At 43.3% G+C, this 21209-nt stretch overlaps 1 protein-coding gene and 1 pseudogene across 4 annotated transcripts in view; one reads left to right on the top strand and one right to left on the bottom strand.

Annotated features, from left to right (window-relative positions):
- Drp2 (dystrophin related protein 2) overlaps positions 1-21209 on the top strand; it is a 45623-nt gene that overhangs the window by 3885 nt on the left and 20529 nt on the right. For 2 of the 4 annotated variants that reach the window (XM_074062311.1, XM_074062310.1), the window contains 7 exons: positions 9298-9475; positions 13673-13836; positions 16362-16518; positions 17689-17809; positions 19319-19587; positions 19903-20049; positions 20532-20610. In XM_074062311.1, the coding sequence (XP_073918412.1) occupies positions 9359-9475; positions 13673-13836; positions 16362-16518; positions 17689-17809; positions 19319-19587; positions 19903-20049; positions 20532-20610 (1054 nt within the window). In that variant the 5' untranslated portion in view covers positions 9298-9358. The remainder of the gene's footprint in view (positions 1-9297; positions 9476-13672; positions 13837-16361; positions 16519-17688; positions 17810-19318; positions 19588-19902; positions 20050-20531; positions 20611-21209) is intronic. The other 2 variants (XM_074062313.1, XM_074062312.1) reach the window with 1 other exon arrangement.
- LOC141419445 (phosphatidylinositol N-acetylglucosaminyltransferase subunit C-like) lies at positions 6956-8403 on the bottom strand (annotated as a pseudogene).

The raw sequence follows: 21209 nt of genomic DNA, 5'->3' as shown, positions 1-21209 counted from the left end.
ACTCTACCTGTCCTTTTTTGTGATGGGTTTTTTCGAGATAGGGTATGGTGAACTATTTGCCTGGCTTCGAACCACGATCCTCCTGATTTCTGCCTCCTGAGTAGTTAGGATTACAGGTGTGAGCCACCGGCACCTGGCTTAATAAATGATTTTTAAGTATAAAGTAAGCCGAGGATATAGCTCAGTGGTTGAACATTTGCTTAGCATGGATGAGGCTCTGGATTTGTTCCCCAATATACAAATAAATAAATAAAGTATAAAGTAAAAAGGAGAATTCCCCTCATACAACTCTCCATAAGTAATGTCAATAAATGGTTTGGTGTGTACCTATCCAGGCTTTCTTTCTGCATGTATACACACAAAGATGTTTTAATGTTTTTACAAAATTGGATGTCTACTAGATGTATTACTCTGACACTTGTACTGCTTCACCTAAAATGTATGTTTGACATCTGTTAAATCAGTGCATATAGTGCTACCTCTTTCTTTTTAACAGCTACGTAACATTCCACAGTATGAGTGGTTGACATATTAGATATCATTTGAGTACTTATTAAATACCAGAAACTATGAATTAGCTGCTTGCAACAAAGCTACAGAGCAGAACTTTTTGTCATTCCTGTTTTATAGATATAGGAACTGAATCACAGTAAGGTTAAACAGTTTTCCAGATTTGTGCTAGTCAATGGCAGAGCCAGATGCAAACTCCAGCATCCTAACTCTGGGCCTGTAACCATGATGATCCTGCTGTGCTGCCTCTCAGACACAGTCCACTGATCTGTCCCTTGTTGAACATTTGAGTTTATTGCAGATTTTAGCTTCAAACAATACTGCAGTAGACAACCTTGTCCACTTCTGTAAGTCTTTCCTATAGCATAGGCTCCTAATCTCTTCCACTTTTTAGGTGGAAAGAGATTTTCACTCATTCAAAAAATATTTATTGAGTTCTAGGCATTGGGAAAGCTCTAGGCTCAAACTGAGAGTTGACCAGAATTTCACTTCTCAGATTCCCTAGAAAGGTCACTTAAGTGTTTTGTATAGTTTAACAAACTGGTGCTGCCCTAGACATTAGACTCACTGCATTCTGTCTATTCCTAATTGCTTGTGTCTTTGCCTGGGTTGTTACATAACTGAGTCGGTGCTTAGAGTCCCACCTGGTGGCCACCATCCAAAATCTTCTCCACTTGCTAAGAGGTCAGTGACTACAATACCTCAGAGTCTGGGTTCTAGAATTTACAGAGGTAAAAGAGTGTAATGGGGAAGTACTTGCATTCTGGGACACAAGTGCTATTATAAATCTTGGCTCCTCACCACAGATTCACATTACTGTCTTCATGCCTCTGTTTTCTCATTGCACCTTGAAGTTAGCAATAAGTACTTCATAGGATTTTTGTGAGGATCAAATGAGTTAACGTATGTAGACAGCTTAATTAATATATACAAAAGATGAAATACAGTAGGTTTTAACTGCTATTGTTTATTTGAATGTAAAAAAGCTCCCATACTAATTTTTCCATAAAATAATTGAAGACCAATTTTTCCATAAAATAATTGGAGAGAAGTGGGGAAGAAGGGAAGAAGCAGCTGTTTTTAAATAGATAGTATGTTCACCTAGTTCAAAATTTTATTAAAAAGCACAAAAGGATAGTAAGTTTAAAAATTTAATTTCCTATTGGTGACACAGGGCTTTTATGATGTGGATAATAATGCTGTTTTTCAACTTAGTTTGTGATTGTATGGGGACTTGCTTTATAATAATCCAATATACTTTACATATATGCATTATATACTTTTTTGGCAAGCATATTGCTGATTTTTTAAAAAGGGGGGAATCCCAAAAGATAGGAGAGAATTTCTCTAAGCCTTTCCTTATGCTGCTTTCCAGGTGTTTTATCGACAAAGTCAAGGACATGTGGAGTTCAATTCAATGAATCAAGTCAGGAAAAGCTTGCCAAGTCTCTGTTCTGTGCCTAGCACTATGTTTAAAGAAATGTGTGGCATATAAATAAATATCAGGCATGGGCCTTATTCTTCATGAGCCAAACATCTTGCTTTCATACTGGAACCCTGATATTTTCCACATTTTTGTTTGTTTTGAGACAGGGTCTGTTGTAGCCCAGGCTGGCCTCAAACTCGCCTGCTTTAATCTTATGAATGTTGGGATTAGCCTGGTTTCCCAAGAGAAATAATATCTTTCCCCTGAATCCTTCTGGAAGGGTCTGTATGTGTCTTCTAGAACCAAAAGAGAATTTCTCATACTTAGTATTTCTAAAAGTCACAGCTTGGTATCTAGCAGGAATCCTAAGGGTTATTTCCACTCAAAAAACATCTTCACACTATGCCATATGTCAAATCTCTGTCACCTTAGCCCAAAAGTGTCTCTTCCATAAATCCATCCTAATCCCCTCCCACTAGGAGTGAACATTTTCTTGTCTGTAACATCTGCTGGCATGATTTCTAGGTCCCACACAGAGTATGAATCATTTTCTCCCCTAAATTAAACTTTTTTTGTTTCTATGCCTTATTTCCTACACTTTACAAGTTAAAGACCAAGTCTGATTCATCTCATTCCTCAAGGCCTCAGCAAATGAAAAGGAAGACTAAGAAGAGAATAGGTATGTGTTGGTGGTAATCCATGAAGGAAATAAATAAAAAGACAGAGAAATCTATGCAGAAAAAGGGTACTGGCCGAGGAATCAGAAGCCAGGTTCACTTAGGTCACAGCATCTTCATCTGAAAAATGGGATCATAATTCTGGCTGGGACAGCCTTGCCAGAATGTGCTGAAGGATATGAAAAAAACCAGGGCACCAGTGGCTCACACCTATAATCCTAGCTACTTGGGAAGCTGAGATCTGGAGGATCGCAGTTCAAGGCCAACCAAGGGAAATAGTTTGTGAGATCCCAACTCTCAAATAAACAGAGCAAAATGGACTGGAGGTGTGTCTTAAACGATAGAGTTCCTGCTTTGAAAGTGAGAAGCTCTGAGTTCAAATTCTAATCCTTCCAAGAAAAAAAAGACCATGAAACAGCCCAACAGACTACTTATGCATATTGGACAAAGAGGGGATATATTAGTGTTTTGAGGCCTGGCAACACTTAAGCATCAACATTTGACAGATTTGAAAGATTAACAAACCAGGGTCTTGAGGTCATGCTCAAGAGAAAAGTTGGAAGTGAGAGGATAATAATTCTAGGACAAGAAGGAGCTTATTCCTTTTCTGCCTGTGTTGGGATTAAAAGGTATGAATTCTCTGAATGCTAGGTTTTTCTTATTTTTGTCTGGTGAAGTATCAACCTGACATTAGGTCAGTAGAGGAATAAGAAGGAATGAGGTTAATCTGTAGAGAAATAAATCTCAAAAGAGAAAAAAAGAGATAGCTCATAAAAGAAGAAATCCAAATGACCACTAAGCCTCTCGAGAAAAAAAGAGATAGCTCATAAAAGAAGAAATCCAAATGACCACTAAACCTTTCGTAACTAAGGAAATGCAAAGTAATCCTCAATCTGCTATTTGCATTCACAAAGCTGGCAAATAAAATAGGAATACATACTGCTGCAAGTGTGCTGGGAAATTGGCACTCATATATTGCTGGTGGTAGTATAAAGTGATATAACTTGTTTCTAGGACAATTTAGAAATATGTGGGACAAACATGAAATTGGTATATAACTTTAATCCAGAAATTCTCCCTTCTAGGAAATTGTGTTAAGCAAAAAATCACAAATAAGTGCCAGAGTGTTCACTGCAGTTTGACTTATAAAGCAGAAGAACTACAAACATGTCTATGTGTTAAAATAAATTATGGTATAGCCATTCAGTGGAATACTATACAATAATGATTATAGCTAACATTTATTGAACCATCCACTATTGCCAGGCACTGTGCTAAATTATTTAAATATATGATTAATTTTGATCATTAGAATAATTCTGTGCAGACTATCATTATCTTTATTTTGCAAGTAAGGACACTGAGTATGAGAGAGCGTTCCAGGGCACACTGTTAATACATTGAATAGTGTAGATTTGACTCTAGGTCTGTCTGATCTCAGAGTCCATGCCTTTGACTACAGTGCTGTTTGTAGCTAATAGAAATTATGTTTTGGAGGAATAGTTAATGACACTCTAAAATGACCTTGGTATCATAGCAAGTGAAAAAAGAAGGATATAAAATGACAGATAGCAAATGATGATAATTTTATTTTTCAAAGTATACATGTTTTTCTTCTTCTTCCTTTCCTATTATATAAAGTTTTTCAAAGAAAAACTACTATGTCTTTACACCTTTTCATAATTGTTGTCTATGGGGATAACATACAGATTATTTTTATTTTCATCCTTATGACTTTTTTATTTTCCAGTTTTTCTTTTCTTTTCATTTGTTTTGTTTTGTTTTTGGTGGTACTGGGGATTGAGCTCAGGGCCTTGTGCTTGCTAGGCAAGTGCGCTACCTTTTGAGTCATGCCCTAGTCCTTTTGATTTTAGGGTTTTTTTTTTTTTTAGATAGGGTCTCATGCTTTTGCTCATGCCAACCTTGTACCCAGATCCTATTACCTCTTTCTCCCACATAACTGGGACCACAGGCAGGAAGCACCACACTCAGTTTTGTTTTCAAGATAGGGTTTTCCTTGTTCCTTCCTATTATTGCTTATACTCTCTCTACAACAAAATTAGAAATAAGGGCAAAATAGTTTCTGCTGGGTATTGAGGGGGTGGGGGGGAGAGGGAGGGGGCGGAGTGGGTGGTAAGGGAGGGGGTGGGGGCAGGGGGGAGAAATGACCCAAGCCTTGTATACACATATGAATAATAAAAGAAAAAAAATCAAGATAGGGTTTTGTCAACTTTTGCCTAGACTAGCCTTGAACCATGATCCTCCTATCTCTGCCTCCCAAGTAGTTGAGATTGCAGGCATGTGGCAGCACATCTGACTCTGTATTTTCCAGTTTCTTTTCCAGTGGTACTGGGGTTTGAACTCACAGCTTTGTAATTGTTGAGCAGGTACTCTGCCACTTGAGCTATAGCCCTAGCCCCCAGTTTTTCTATAAAAAACAGACATTAAGTACTGGGAGTGTAGCTCAGTGGTAGAGTAATTGTTGAGCATGCATACAGCCCTGGATTTGAAGCCCAGCACCACAAATAAATAGAAAGTTTTTAAAGGACAAACTTTTATTTTTTATTTTTTGGTGGTATTGGGGTTTAAATCAGGCTTCATGCTTGCTAGGTGGGCGCTCTATCACTTGAGCCACTCCAAGGACAAACTTTTAATGGCTGGGGACATAGCACAGTGATAGAGTGCATGCTTAGCATACATGAGGCCCAGGGTTCCATCTCCAGCACTACAATTTAAAAAAGAACTTAACATGCATTACTTGTGTAAGCAACAAGAATAAAAATATTAATGTAAAAAGAAGTCTGGAAGCAAGCCTCTTGGAGTCTGTATGTACATGACAATATTTCATTTTTTTAATCTGCATGACATTATTTTATGTTGGTGTTTGATTACAGAGGAGCTATCTTTGCAGCCATTCTTTGGGGAATCACTTTGGGAATGAGAAGCTACGCAGTTGTGTAATCTCTAGGAATTTTGACTACAGCAAAGTCTGTTAGACCAAACTCTTGTACCTTCGTAATCTGTAATAGCCCCCAATCTTCCTGAGGATGAGGGAAGGGTAGTTGATGCAAGGAGTCCACAGATCTCTAAATGTGTAAGTGATTTTCTCACTCTGTAAGTTCTAAAAGTACAGCTACTATTGTGGGCATGAGTGGGTGAAGTGGGGTATTTTTTAATTTTAAGAAGGGGCCCTTCATCTAAAATGTCAGGAACCACTGGAATAAAGTCTAAAAATGGTGCTTGTTTAATCATCAATATCAGGAGTCAAAATGATCAATTCCTGCCCTTTGGATCAAGGTTTACTTTTGCTAGGCATTAAGAGATCATCTTTATCATTGGCAAGCAATGTCTTTGTCATCCGTCCTTTTCACACTTGGGAATATTCACTAAACTGTCAATTGGTTTGTACATCTAAAATGTCTGTTTATCTCTCCATTTCTAAGCTTAGCTCCTGACATCTAAAGCTGAAAATGTCTCCAGCATAGCTTATTATGTAACACTGCCCTCACCCCTTACCATCCCACACCACATTTGCTCCTTTCCTATCTTCCCCCTCTTGCTGGTGGCAACCTTTTCCACTTGGTTCCCAAATTAGAAACTTTGACTCCTTCACTTCCTTTACCTTTCACATCCAATTGATCACTGAGCCTTGTGGATTTTACCTCTCCAGCATGTCTTGAAGCTGTGCTGCCTGCTCCATCTCCACTGCAACTGCCTGCCCATTATGTCAGCTTCTCAATGGGTTCTTCCCCTGGGAGAATCACTCCACAAGGCAGGCAGAGGGCTCTTTCTAAAGTGAAAATCTGGTCACGTCACTCCCCTGCTTAAAATCTTCATTGCCTTCCTGCTGTCTGCTTGACCTTCAGGGCATGGCCCAATGTGGCCACAGTCTCATTTTCCAGCCTGAGATAAGGCTATGCCCCACAAGGCACCTACCTACCTTGTTCTCTAATCACACCATACATTTTATTTTTGTGCTGTTTGAAATACTCTCTTGTTTTGTCTTCTCTGCCTAATGGCAATCTGACTTCTCTTTCATAACTCATCTCAAGCACATTTCCTCTAGGGAAACTTTTCCTTTTTTGTTTTTTAAAAATAAATAGAAATCACATTGCTTTGTTTGATACAGCAAATAATAAATGAAAGGCAGTGATTCAAGGGGGCACCAGAAAGCTTTTGTATCCACAAAGTAACAGGAAGGACAGTACCTTTACTACTAAAGCCTTTGGTTGACTTTTTCTTTCTGATCTCTGTTCTCTACCCACATCCGCCTGCTGCTTCCAGAATGGAACTCTGCCTTCAGTTATTATACTGGTTAGGATGCGAGTCTTATCAACCTGTCTTAACAATGTATAGAGGTCACTAACTTAGCTGAGGAGAAACTGGACAAGTGTTCTTTGATTTTAGCTTCATCCCAAGGCCCATGAATGTTTTCCTTAAAAAGCTGCAGGTGAATGAGGGAGTACGGGAGAGACATGAGATGAAAACCAGCAGAAGGACAAAGAGTATGGCTCCCACACCACTGGAGAGCAGTGCCTCTGAAGGCTGAAAATGCAAAAGACAGTGTCATCCCCTACATAGCTGCAAGGAGCACATGCTTTAGTTTCAATTGTAATCTAGATGGCAAATGTCACCATGATGATGGCATGTAGGGACCGGGGAAGATGTGAGGCCAGGCAGATAGAAGCAAAGATGGCCATTTCAAAGACAGTGTGCTTGATACAACGGCAGCATTGGTGCCATGGGTGTTGAAGAAGATAAGGTTGCCTAACAGCATAAAGACTGACATGGTATAGATAGTGTCAGGGCTGACAGACTGTCAGTGTCTTCAGCACTGGTGAAAAACCATAAGTGAAAGTAATGAAGACCAGGGTACTCTTTAGGTCAGTCACCCCGTCTGCCCACCCACTCTTCTTCAGTCCATCAAGTCCATCAATGAGATCAAACAAAATATACCCAATCAATGAAGATGCCAGGCCAGTTCCCAAGAGCCAGTGCGGGGGTGGGGAGAAGACCCTTGTCCATGTACCACAGATACTGCACAGCTGTTCTATCACCACACTGGACTCAAGTACCACGGCCCAATATTGGTATTTCCAGGCATGGTTGTTTTTCTGGAGCTCTTCCTGAAATTCCTGACTGCCACTTGACCTCGTTGGTGTTAGTTACAGGATGGGCACATATTATCTTACCCTTTCCCTCAAATTCAGGCCAGTTCAATCTCTCTAGAAGAAGTCTATGTTTCTCATTCTTTATGAAGTTTTGAAGTATGACCTCTGTGGAAATTCCATGCTAATAGTCTACTAATCTTTCTTATTTACAATGGCAGCAACCCAGGCTAGGCCTGCAATACATGAGTTTGTTCTCTGAGGCAGGTCAGCACAGCTAAGTTCCTTATTTCTTCCATGGAGATCGTGATATGTTTTGCTTCACAAGCCAGACACTGTGGAAGCCCCCATCACTGCAGCAGAGACCCCAGCCCAGGCATCTCATGGCTGCTGCTGGGGATGAAGGGTCTGCGTTGTGGAAAAGGGAGATACTCACAGGGCCGAGAACAGGGCTGGGTGAGTTGGGTAGTGTAAGGTACCCTCAGGGTCTACCTACTCACTCACAGGCCTTTCCCACTCCCTGCCATCCCTCACCTCGCCTTGGGTCTGTGGGGACTACAGAGCAGGAGGCTCAGAAACAGTGACACCCACAGAACTCATCTATGGGGAGTTCTTAGGCACATGCAGCCAGGGTAGAGAAACTTTTCTTGACATGATCAGATAGAACTCACCTTTTCCTCATCTGTCTCTTTATTCCATCCCATAAATATTTCTATTATCTTTTGTGGGACTGGGGTTTAAACTCAGAACTTTGTGTTGGCAAAGCAGGTACTCTACTATTTGAGCCACACCTCTAATCCATTTTGCTCTGGTTATTTTGGAGATGGGATCTTATGAACTACTTGTCCAGGCTGGACTTGAACCTTGATTCTCTTGATCTCAGGCTCCCATGTAGCTAGAATTACAAGTGTGAGCCAGCAGCACCCAGATAATACTTCTATTATTAATCAAATAACACTTTATGGTCTTTATTTTCCCTATGTTTGTTCCCTCTGTATGTGAACTCAGGAGCTGTCCCATGTCTTTTTCCTCTCTGTATCTCCTAAACTTTAGCTATACTGAACTCACCATTCTCTCAATATGCTGAGACTATTTGTGACATCAGCCAGGAATGCCTTTCTCCCTTTGCTCCCTTCTCTACATAGGCAAACATCTACTCATTCATGAGGACACATTTCAAATTCAGTGTCTGAATCTGTGTGCAGTCTCAGAGCTAACTGTTCTCCATCCCATGCTTCCCTGGTCTTGTGGTCCAACTAAAGACTCAATGCTTATCACATTTGCCACAAAGTCATTTTACTATAGCTATTAGCTTACCTGACTATCTCCCACACCCATTTCAGATAGTGACTCATCTTTGTAGGTTTAGAACAAAGCATATAGGTAAATAATAAATACTTCCGTAACCAATAGCTCAAGTCTCATTGGTACAGGATGGCCTGGGAAGAACTATTGGATAGGTCAGTAAGCATCAAATACTTATTTACATAACTAGTTCATGCATCTGTGCGAAGGTCCTAGATTCATAGGCGTTTTCTAGGTCTCGACTCTAAATCTCTCCTTGTTACTCTTCCAGGTGCTTAATGCTCAACAGTCAGTCTACTGCCCATCCTCACCCCCCATGAGCCTTGGTTCTGATGCAACCTATGGTCATGCAGGGATGCCCTTACACCCTTCCACGATGTCATGAGTGGAGGGCTGCTGACCGGTTCCATCACAGCAGCAGCCTCCGAAGCACCTGCCTCCAGCCTCAGGTAAGAGACTGATAAAAGAAAGACCTGTGGAGAAAGAGCAGACGTGGGATCTGTATGGGTCCTTGGGGTATGAAGCTTCCTAAAGCTCACTGGCACTCTCTATAGACATGAACCCCCCCTGGATAGCATGAGGTCTCCTTCAGGCCCAACTCTTATCACTCCTGAGGACTTTCACAGAGGGCATAGATCAAGGAAGGGTATTGGGTTGGGCAATCCAAAGGACTCACTGTGGCTGACGGGGATCAGTTCTATGCCAGCCTTCCAAGAGTTACAGATCTAAGGAAGTCCCAGAAGAATGTGATTCTTCAGGGCATGGCCTAGGAAAAGGAAGGGCCATCTCTTGCCTTGGCTTCTCTGTGGTCTATCTATTGTTCAGGTATCTGTCTCCTGCTGTTGGCTCTTCTTCTCAAGCCCCTAGTTTTCCTTATGGTTCCTCACACAACTCCACTTGGAATGCTCTGAGCTTCATACCTGCCTCTCCTCTCTCTCTTTTTCCTTAGAAGCATGATGATGGTGGTGTGTGTGCCTCTCTGTGTATGAAAGGTGCCTCTCTGTGTGTGAAAGGTGGGTAGAGGATGTGTGAGAGGCAGTACTCTAGAGAGGGCAGCCACTTTTCCTGATGCTGAGGGAGATCCAGGGAAAGTTGACTGGAAAGGGGAGATTCATAAGCATACTTCATGTTGCCCTACATTGCTTTGGGGTCTATAGCCTGTGGGGGTGCAAGCAAATGCTGTGTCTCCCAGATTCTCAACAGATAGACTGCAGCACTGAGTCACTTCTAGGGGAGCAGGCAGCAGCTGAGTCTACAGGAGTAAGGGAAGGATAAAAGCAGTGGAAATGGAGAATGTAAGTGCTAGGGAGCCCATTTTTAGGAGGATAATGAGGGAAAGTCAAGGTCCAGAGAGGGATGGGTTTAGTTCTTCTTGAGCTGTTTTCCCACATCTAGTCAGAAAGAAATTGCTACCTCTCATACATTCTCAAATCCAGAGTCAACTTAGAGTCCCCCAGTAACTCACCTCTTTCCTGGAGTGGGGATTTCATGGGGTTGAGGGACTGAGAAGCCTGGGCCTTTCCAAAAGGCTTGCTTTGCTCATTGTCTACCCTCCTCCAAGCTTCATCACCTAAACAGGGGGACCTGATACTTCATTTTGTGATTGTGAATAGTATAACCTAGACCCTCTCGTCTGCTATAGTCTAGTTTCTCTTCTTGTTCCCATGGACTTTGTCTTAAAGCTTTAAGGTTAGAGAGCCTTGTGGAGAGTAGGGTGTGAGAAGAAAACATCTTGGCCACAAAAGTCAAAAGTAGAAAGCAATTGATAGGAGACAAAAGAAAGTAATTGTTCATGATTTACCTGCTGTGTTCTAGACAGGACTTAAGAATATCCAAGGAAGGGAGAACAAGCACTAGAAAATAGTATGGGAGCCGGGTTAGAAAGTAAGAAAGCTGCAGGGAATGAAAGGCTAACGTGGGTGAAGCCCAGCTCATTGTGGGTGCTTCCCTCAGGACAGCTTGGTCATGCCTGGGTCACAAAGAGCTGATTTTAACCATGGGCATTCCTAATCCAGAGGATTCTGAGACTGACCTGAGCCCAGTCCAGCACAAGTGAAGCCACAGCCTGGAGCTAACAGCCACTCCCCACTCTTGGCCTGTCATCCCCCCAGTCACCCTAGTTGACTCCACCCAGACCCCTAGAAAGGGTCAGGCAGCTGTCCCAGCTATTCCTGTAGGCGGACCTCAGCATGGAAACAATGTGGAACTATAGAAAACCCAGAAGGCTCTGTGGGAGAAAATGAGGATGAGAACAGAACCCTTTTGGTAAAAATACAAAGTGTTTTTCCCTAAGTGATGAGGGGTGAAGACCCATCTGGAGAATTTTAACCTTTCCCCAGGCAAGTCTGCCAGAGAGGGAGAAGATTGGCCATTTCCAGGAGGGCCTCTGCCTCTCAGCCAGTGGCTTATGGGAAAGGGCTTCCCTTGGCCCCGCCCAGTGTAGCACAAGCAGGCACACCAACCTCTGTGGCACTGGCATCCTGCATGGAGCTCCTAGGTTCTATGGTCCTCTCTCCCTCCCCATGGAGAGGCCCAAAGGGATGCCCAGAGACCAACCATTTCTCTCGGTACCCAGGGTGCAATGAGAGGTCTAAAGGTTGTAGTTCTTCCACCCCCACCCCCGCACACATTCCTGTCTCTCAAAAAGCAGGGCAGAGCATCCCCTCGTTTTCACAATGGGTCCTGATGAGACTTCTGACACCTGCACAATCAAATCCAGAGGGATTCTGCTGACCCAGCTTCCAGAAGCTGCCATCCCATGGCTACTCATATTCCTCACTGCCTCTGAGCAAACTTACTTACTTAGTTGAGTATAACTGCTTATTCCCAAGCTCATTCTCCTGCAGGCTTTGGAGAAATTGCTTCCCAAAGTTTTCCCACCAAAGTGGTCTGATCCTTTCATCCACCTCAGAGGTGGGCCTGTATGCAGAGCAAGCTCTTTGTGTCTTCCATGGAAAGGGAAAATTAATCCATAGAAGCTACCCTTTGCATGCCCCTCCTTAGCCCCATGGAATGCCCAGTCCCACTCCTGCCATCTTTGTCAGCCTGGGAGGGCTATCCTGGCCCCGGTGTGGCGGGCCCAGTTGGGAGCATGCCGGAATTCCCCAGGAACAAAGCTCTGATTCACCAGCAGGCCAGGCCCTGACATAGCCGCCCCCTCCAGATTCCTGGGGGGTCAATAAACAAACAGGGCGACAGCTCCCACCTCCTGGCCTGTCTCATCACTCAGCTCTGCCTGCCTTCCTGAGCGGGCTTGCTCAGAGCTCCTCTGGACTCTGCCCGCCTGCAGCTCCCCAGCCATTGTGTCTGACTTTCTGCTGAGGGTTAGTCATGGAGTTGCCTGATCCTGCTGTGTACTCTCCAGGCAGCACAGGTAGGGTCAGTTCATGGGCCACAGGGGCTGACTTCTGAGCTTGGTGGCCTGCCTCACTTTTCTTTCATGGTGTGGCTGTGAGCAGTGGTTTTAATAGGATGATTGGTTTCCTAATTTGCCTGAAGCTTTGTAAGGGAAGTATGGTTTTCTGGGAGGGGAGACTAGAGGAGTCTCAGTCACTAGCAGGGCCAACTTATTCCCAAAGAAAGGCAAGCAGGTGGATAGACAGGCGTGTGGAGAACCCTGGGGTGAAAAAGCCCAGGCTGAGATTTCCTCCTCCAATTCCCTCTCCCTTCACCTCTTCCTGTCCCCTGACCAGGCATTCCAGGTACTGTGCTATTGGTAGCTACATTCTTAAAGGCTGTTTATCATAACCACCATGCCCCTGGACCCTTAAAACCCCTACAGGGCCCTCCCATTGCCCAGGAAACCAAGCAATGGACTATGAGCTGGTGAGCCCAAGGCTAGACTTTGGCATCCTTATCCTCCTGGCTGCTAACTCTGCTCAGAGACATTTGGAGATCAGGATCCAGAATGCCTCTCTGGCCCTTTCCCAACCCATGTCCCCCTTCATGATCAGTGCCCTTTAGGTGGGAAGTGGAGGTTGGAAAATGAAGGGAGGTGACATCAAGGCCCAGGTCCGTTCAGGAATTAGGACACCTACTACTGATGACTCTCTCTGGCTGATTTGCTACCTGTCTGAGTCTTTATGAGGCCCCCCTTCAGCTTTATTTTCTAGAAGGTTCTATAAACTGTGAGACCCTAAAGTATGAGCCTATAGCTCAGTTTGAATACTATGGTTGTAGCGTTCGGACAATTCCAATCTCCTTCTCCTTCTCCTTCTTCTTTTTGATAGGGTCTTGCTATGTAGCCCAGGCTGGCCTAGAACTCCCAATCCTTCTATCTGAGTCTTTAAAGTGCTGGGGTTACAGGCATGTGCCACCACACCTGGCTCCATCAGCTTCTTATTCAATGCAAATGTACATCCAGGATCCCATCTAGGCGTTGGTCCTGGCAGAAATTACACTAATAAGAGTAATAGCAGTCAGTATTTCTATGAGACCAACCTATACTAAGAGAAGGCCTTACAATGATAGGGCCATGGAATCTTTCTGTACCTCACTCCCTGAATGCACCCACACAGAGTAGAATTTCTGAACCCTGCAACCAGCTCTTCTCTCTCCCCTTATTCACTCTTGTTCCACCCTTGGCTTGGCACAGAACAGAGCATGGCACACTAAAGGGATCACAGGATGTCTGTGTTTCTGTTCAGGTTAGAGCTGCTATCACCGCCCCTGCGCCTCCTTGGGATGGTGCTGGGGATCCCTGCCTAAGTCCAAAGTTGCTGAACGGGTCTATTGGTGCCAGTGGACCCCTGGAACCATCAGCCATGAATCTGTGTTGGAATGAAATAAAAAGGAAGTCTCACAACCTCCGGTAAGGCCTGGTCCCTAGAAACAAGTACCCTGGGGATCTGGCTGGGAAAATATTGGGCTCCTTTCGCCTGCTGCAGCTTGTCGCTCTCCTCTCAGCTTGTGTGTCCCCTTTTCCTCAGCTCACCATTTACTTCTACCCCTCCTTTCTCTGGCACTAGGGAAAGAACCCTGGGTTAGAAGTCAGGAGATTTGAGCCTCAGTTTTAAAGTAGTTGTGTTACCTTGGATAAGTTGTCTTGAGTTTTCAGAATTTTAGCTTGCACTTGTTTTGTTTCTTAAGAAGAAAAATGAGTAGAGCAACAATACCTGTGCTAACGACCTCACAGTGTTGCCACTAGGATTGAAACAAGATGTGAAAATGTTTTCTAAACTCAATTTGCTAATATGCAGATGAAGGGAATGATGACTCCCTCTTCCTCTTTTTCTCACAGCCCTCCTCTGTCTCAGTGGGTTGCAGCTGTTCACTTTTCCATCTTTTTATGCTTTCTACTCTCATCCATGGGTTATTAGCTCAGCTGAGGGCAACTCAGTAAGAATGTGAAGGCAATTTCTGCATGTTCTCTTTCCCCTCTCTGTGTGCTGTCATTTTTCCTTTCTATCATCAAAGCCCAAACTCCTGGCTTCTAGTGGGCTCTGGTGGAATAAGGGAAAATTGAAAGAATGCAGGTCCTAGAGTCAGATAAACCTGGGTTCAAACCATGGCTCTACCAGTGACTTAACTGTGACCTTGAGCAAGTACTTAACCTCTCTAGGGGATAGTAATGCTTACCCCATAAGGTTGTTCTGAGAATTAACTGAAGCAGTAATGTAGGTAAAGGGAGTGCCCCAGGTGTAGGAAAGCAATGAATAAAGATAGTTGTTATTGTCAGCTAAGGGGAATGGGCTCAATGGCCACACACAGCCTTGATTGGCCTCCAACTTCCTACCATTGGACCTCATCTCAGGTTTATTGAGGGGCCAGGGAAGGAAGACAGAGGTACAAGTTTTTCTTCTCCCATATTTCAAACCTTCTGCTGATGCTTTCGTCATTCTTTGGGTCCCTTGAGCTGCTTCTATTGCATGCATCCTTGCACACATGCACGCCCATGCTCAGCCATCCACCTTGCCATTTCTGTGTCCGCATTCTCTCCTTAGAGCACAGGCTCAGAGCAGCCTCTGTGGATGAGCAGTTTGATGTGATTTAGATTCTGCCAGGGAATGAGGCAGAATCACCTCTAATGCCCTTCCTCAGTTTTTTACTCTTCTGATCTGATGCTGGCCATGCAACTAAGTAACAGATTTTTTTAAAGTGCCATTTTAAACCAGTGAGTTTGGGATAGCTCCTCACCTATGGTTCAATGTGTTGGTTTTAATACTGCACTCCATGGTGGAGAGCTTCTATGGGTGGGTATCAGGCCTCCTTTTTTTTTTAATTCATATGTGCATACAATGTTTGGTTCATTTCTCCCCCCTTCCCCCACCCCCTCCCATACCCCCCCGCCCCCTCCCTCTTCCTCCCACCCCCTCGATACCCGGCAGAAGCTATTTTGCCCTTATTTCTAATTTTGTTGTAGAGAGAGTATAAGCAATAACAGGAAGGGACAAGGGTTTTTGCTGGTTGAGATAAGGATAGCTATACAGGGCATTGACTCACATTGATTTCCTGTGCGTGGGTGTTACCTTCTAGGTTAATTCTTCTTGATCTAACCTTTTCTCTAGTACCTGTTCCCCTTTTCCTATTGGCCTCAGTTGCTTTTAAGGTATCTGCTTTAGTTTCTCTGTGTTAAGGGCAACAAATGCTAGCTAGTTTTTTAGGTGTCTTACCTATCCTCACCCCTCCCTTGTGTGCTCTCGCTTTATCATGTGATCAAAGTCCAATCCCCTTGTTGTTTGCCCTTGATCTAATGTCCGCATATGAAGGAGAACATACGATTTTTGGTCTTTTGGGCCAGGCTAACCCTACTCAGAATGATGTTCTCCAATTCCATCCATTTACAAGTGAATGATAACATTTCGTTCTTCTTCATGGCTGCATAAAATTCCATTGTGTATAGATACCACATTTTCTTGATCCATTCGTCAGTAGTGGGGCATCTTGGCTGTTTCCATAACTTGGCTATTGTGAATAGTGCTGCAATAAACATGGGTGTGCAGGTGCCTCTGGAGTAACCCGTGTCACAGTCTTTTGGGTATATCCCCAAGAGTGGGATTGCTGGATCAAATGGTAGATCGATGACTAGCTTTTTAAGTAGCCTCCAAATTATTTTCCAGAGTGGTTGTACTAGTTTACATTCCCACCAGCAGTGTAAGAGGGTTCCTTTTTCCCCGCATCCTCGCCAATACCTGTTGTTGGTGGTGTTGCTAATGATGGCTATTCTAACAGGGGTGAGGTAGATTCTTAGTGTAGTTTTAATTTGTGTTTCCTTTATGAGCAGCTCCTCTTAAATCTATTTTATGTATTAAGTTTCCACATAAGGCATTTGTTTGGAAAAATATATTTTGCTACTTAAAAAGATTGAATATCACTGGTCTTACCTATTATGTGCAGTGCTCGCCTAGAGGCCTTCTCAGACCACAGTGGAAAACTTCAGCTCCCGCTACAAGAGATTATTGACTGGCTCAGCCAAAAGGATGAGGAGTTGTCAGCTCAGCTCCCCCTACAAGGGGATGTGGCCCTGGTGCAACAGGAGAAGGAGACACATGCGGTAGGTTAGAATCATGGAGACATGGCACGTAGCCACTCAGCAGGGAAGGAATCCCTTCCACAATAACCTGATAGACAGGCCCTCAGCTATACACCTAAAGCAATACAAGACTGCATCCGGTTCTTCTAGCCTGTGCTTAGCACTCCAGAGAATAGGTCAAGTCTTTCTATCCTATTTTAAACCCTGCTTTAATATTTAATGGGGACATGGGGAAATGAACATAATATGATGTTAAGTGAAACATGCAGGATACAAAACTATATGCAGCTGTATCTCAATTGTTTATAATATATAGAGATGCATGCATACATACATGTAACAACATAGGAGGGAACTATATCAAAATGTTAGCAGTGGTTAACTTTAGTTGATGAAATTGGAATTCTCTTTTTAATTTTGTTTTTTATACTTTTCTGAAATTTTTAACATTTCTGTGACATAGTATCTCTACAATCAGAAGATAACAATAAATATTTCTTAAAAATGAGTACAGAATGGAATATAATACAACAGGAAAACAAACTATAACTGCATGCTATGGCATAGATAAAACTTACAGCAATATGTTGAATGGAAAAAGCCAGATACAAAATGAGTACACACTGGATGGTTCCACTTATATAAGGTTCAAAGCCAAGCGAAACTAATTGGTAATATTACAAGTCAGTATTGTAGAGGGGAAAGGATGAGATAGTGACCTTTGTAAGGGGCCACCAGGAAGCCTTCGGGAATGCTGGTAGACTTCTGCTTAGATTTTAGTACTGGTTACACAGATGGAATCTCTCTATGGAAATTCATCAAGCTGTACAGTTTTGAGTTGTGTACTCTGTGTGTATTTCACAAAAATTTTAATTAAAATCTTAATAGAAATCCTGCCCATGCTGCTTTGAAATTTTCCTAAGCCCTTTACAAGGGACTTTTTGAGACTTCCAGAAAACCAAGATCCCCCCACATTTCTCTCTACCCGGTGACACAGCCAGACTCATTTCATACCCTTCCAGCATTAGTGTTATTCTTCTGCTTACCTCTTTTTTTCTGGATAAGCCCAAGATACCTGGGAATGCCAAGAGATCAAGTTGCACTGAGAAGAAAGGTTATTAATTGCAGGTTGGAATTTGAAGTGATTGAAAGACTTTCCTTTCTTGTTGACCATACTGCTAAACTTCCCAGGCCTTTATGGAAGAAGTCAAGTCTCGTGGCCCCTATATCTACTCTGTTCTGGAGTCAGCTCAGGCCTTCCTGTCCCAGCACCCATTTGAGGAACTAGAGGAGCCTCATTCTGAGAGCAAAGGTAGGTGGTCTTCCACTTCTCCTTCTTGAGCATTACACCACTAAATGAACACCTTCCTGTCTTCCCAAAGCTAGTTTTCTCAGCTATTATTGGAAAAAAATAGCTTCCTCCTATGAGTTCAAAGTTGGAGAGATGTAAGATTCATAATTGTAAGAAAAAGCAAAGAGAGCAGAGTCTAAAGCAAGAGTCACCAGCATGTGGCCTAAAGTTGTATATGTCTCTCTGGAGCATTGTGAAAAATAAACTGAACCATCTCAACAAAGTAGCAGTACAGCCTTTAAAAAATATTCTGCTTTATTCCAATATAATGGAACATGTGGCATGGCAGTTATCAACTAGCAACTAAAAAACAATTTCAAAATCTAAAAAAGGTAGGTAACAATCTTTGAGAGAAAAATTGACTGTGGTTTGTTGGTTATGACCCTGGTGACTTCTGGCCCTTTCACTTGATACAGAAGGGTACTCTCTGTCTAGATTCAAATAAGGCAGCAGAGTGGGATGTATGGAAACTAGGTCTGAGTGATGGCCCAGCAACCCTTCTTTTCCAGATAGACTGGAAAGAATCCTTCATTAATTGAGCTCTATGTTGACTTACTTTCTCAGTTTATGCCTAGTCTCTCAATAAGAGAGTTAGTACTTAATTTGTTGCCCAATGGGCCTTAGAACAAGTTCAAGACAAAGCAAGATAATTCCAGTTAGCCTGGGGCTTTGAGGCTCTGAATTTTCTTCTAAGAGGAAGTCTGAGGGACAAAGAGGACACCTGAAAATGAGAAGCTGAGGTAGAAAAGCTGGGCACATTATACCAATCTCTCCTGGGCTGGGACTTCATGAAATATCTCCCTTCCCTGGATGTAAGTAAACGGTAGACAGTAATACTAAAATTCCAGGACCATGTGACTAGGACTCTAATGATTCACCTCATTATACCTCTTGAAATATTTTTTTACAATTAACCTGGCCATTTAAAAAATATGAAGAAACCCTCATAATGCAATAAGTGGGAAAAACCAAAATGGTCTCTTGACTGTGATGGTGGATACATGAATCAATGTGTGATGAAATTGCATAGAACTAAATTTGCATGTGTATACATACACAAAATACATACAAGTAAAACTAGGGAACTCTGAACAGAATTGGTGGGTTTTATCAATGGCAAAATCCTTGTTGTGATGTTGTACTATTGTTTTATGAGACATTACTATTTGGATAAAAAATGCATGAGATCTCTGTATTAATTCTTACAAGTGCATGTGAATCTATAATAATCTCAAAATTAACAGTTTAATTAAAAAACTGAACATGCAAAAGGAGCTCAACCATGGAAAAATATATATTCATGTGAGTATGAATGTATACACAAACAAGCATACACCTATGCGCACACACACACACACACACACACACACACATACACACACGTTTTGCAAAGAGATGTCTTTGTTTCTGCCTTTTCCTGGGCTGTCCCCACCTGGATAGCTTGACCTGGCTTCCTACCTGCACTTGCAGATACCTCCCCCAGACAGCGGATCCAGAATCTTAGCCGCTTTGTGTGGAAGCAGGCAACAGTGGCCAGTGAACTATGGGAGAAACTGACAGCCCGCTGTGTGGACCAGCACCGCCACATTGAGCGCACTCTGGAACAGTTGTTGGAGATCCAAGGGGCAATGGAGGAACTGAGCACTACTCTGACCCAAGCTGAGGGAGTCCGAGCCACCTGGGAGCCCATTGGGGATCTCTTCATTGATTCACTCCCAGAGCACATCCAGGCTATTAAGGTATGCAGGTCTCTGCCCTGGCTACAATCCCCGCTGAGACCTGACAATGTTCCTTCTGCTGAGACTCCAGTTCTGCTGTAGTTAGCCTAAACTACAACTGAGCCTCTCTTAGTTTATGTGCTAGATTTGGGGATGGTTTGTCTACAGTCCCCTCTGTTCTTCTACTGCCTCCTCTTTCCTGGTTTTCTGAGATGAGGAGAAGAGGATAAGGACAGTGGCCACCCACACCTTAGTCTTGTGTTGTTGAGGTGAATGACTAATGGGTCCTCTTTCCTCCTTTCTGTCTGCGGTGGCACTTGGATCCTGGTTCTCCAGCTGTTCAAAGAAGATCTCTCCCCCATGGAAGATGGAGTGAAGTTGGTGAATGATCTGACCCACCAACTGGCTATTTCTGATGTGCACTTATCAATGGAGAATTCACGGGCTTTGGAGCAGGTCAACATCCGGTGGAAACAGCTCCAGGTAGAAGAGCAGCCTGGAGTGAGCCATGAGAAGGCACTTCAATATAACTAGGCTGGAGGAAAACTTCTTCGGGCCCAAAAGAAATAAAGGAGTATTGAAATGAAACCTACATGGAACAAGCACAGTAGAGAATGTGGGGTTGGGGAACAGGGTTCTCGACCTCTAAGCTGCAGGAACTGATTGCATTGAAGAAGTAAAGGGCTTATCTAGATTTGAGCACTCAAGGGCTGGCAGTATGGCTCAAGTGGTAGAGTGCCTGCCTAGATTTGGGCACTCAGCGTAGACAGGGGCAGGGGAAGAGGGACCGGAGTTAAGAAGGCTCGTGTCTGACCTTTGGGACTGCTGAGGAAGGGCTAGGAGTAGAGTACTGTGTTGGGGGGGGTGGAACATGAGCTTATGAGAGAGCTCATAGAGATTTCCAGAAGCATCTACATGAAATAGCTAGAGTGAACCCACTGCCTTCATACCTGTTCTTTCCACAGGTTTCAGTTGGTGAGAGGCTTAAACAGCTCCAGGATGCCCACCGGGACTTTGGACCCGGGTCCCAGCACTTCCTCTCCTGTACGTGAGCCAAACTGAACTTCGCTTAGCAGAACCTCAGCCACCTTCTAAGAGAATCTGCTGTTATCCCCTGGGGGCCTAGTGGGAGCTCAGTGTACCTTGACATCCGAGAAGCAGTAAGATAAAGCAGTGCAATGGAGTGGTGTAAAGAACAGGCTCCCCAGTCAGAGATCTGGGGCTGAATCCCTGTGCCTCAACTGCATAGCTGTGCAAACTTGAAAAAAATAGCATGACCTTTTGAATCTCAATTCTCCCACTGAGGGGAAAAATTGAGGGGGTAGAGGTGGGGGAGAAATAGTACCTAGCTCATCAGGTTGTGGGAATCAAAGAACTATTTGTTCAACAATATTTATTGTAGCCAGGTATTTTTTAGGCACTGGAGACAAATCAGTGAATAAAACAGACAGAAATCCTTAGACTTGGACAGATTACATTCTATGGAAGAAGTCATTATAAACAAGTAAAATATGCGTAAGGTCAATTGGTGACAAGTGCTGTGGAAAAAATAAAGCCAGGAAGGCACACATAGAGATATCTGTATTTAAAGGGAGGAGGTGTTGCAGAGGCTTCACAAGGAGGGTTACAATTGAACAGAGGCC

This window comes from Castor canadensis, chromosome X (genome assembly GCF_047511655.1).
Source record: "Castor canadensis chromosome X, mCasCan1.hap1v2, whole genome shotgun sequence".
Classification (NCBI taxonomy): domain Eukaryota; kingdom Metazoa; phylum Chordata; class Mammalia; order Rodentia; family Castoridae; genus Castor; species Castor canadensis.
Note: the sequence above shows the minus strand (reverse complement) of the source record. Positions and strands in the feature narration are given on the sequence as shown.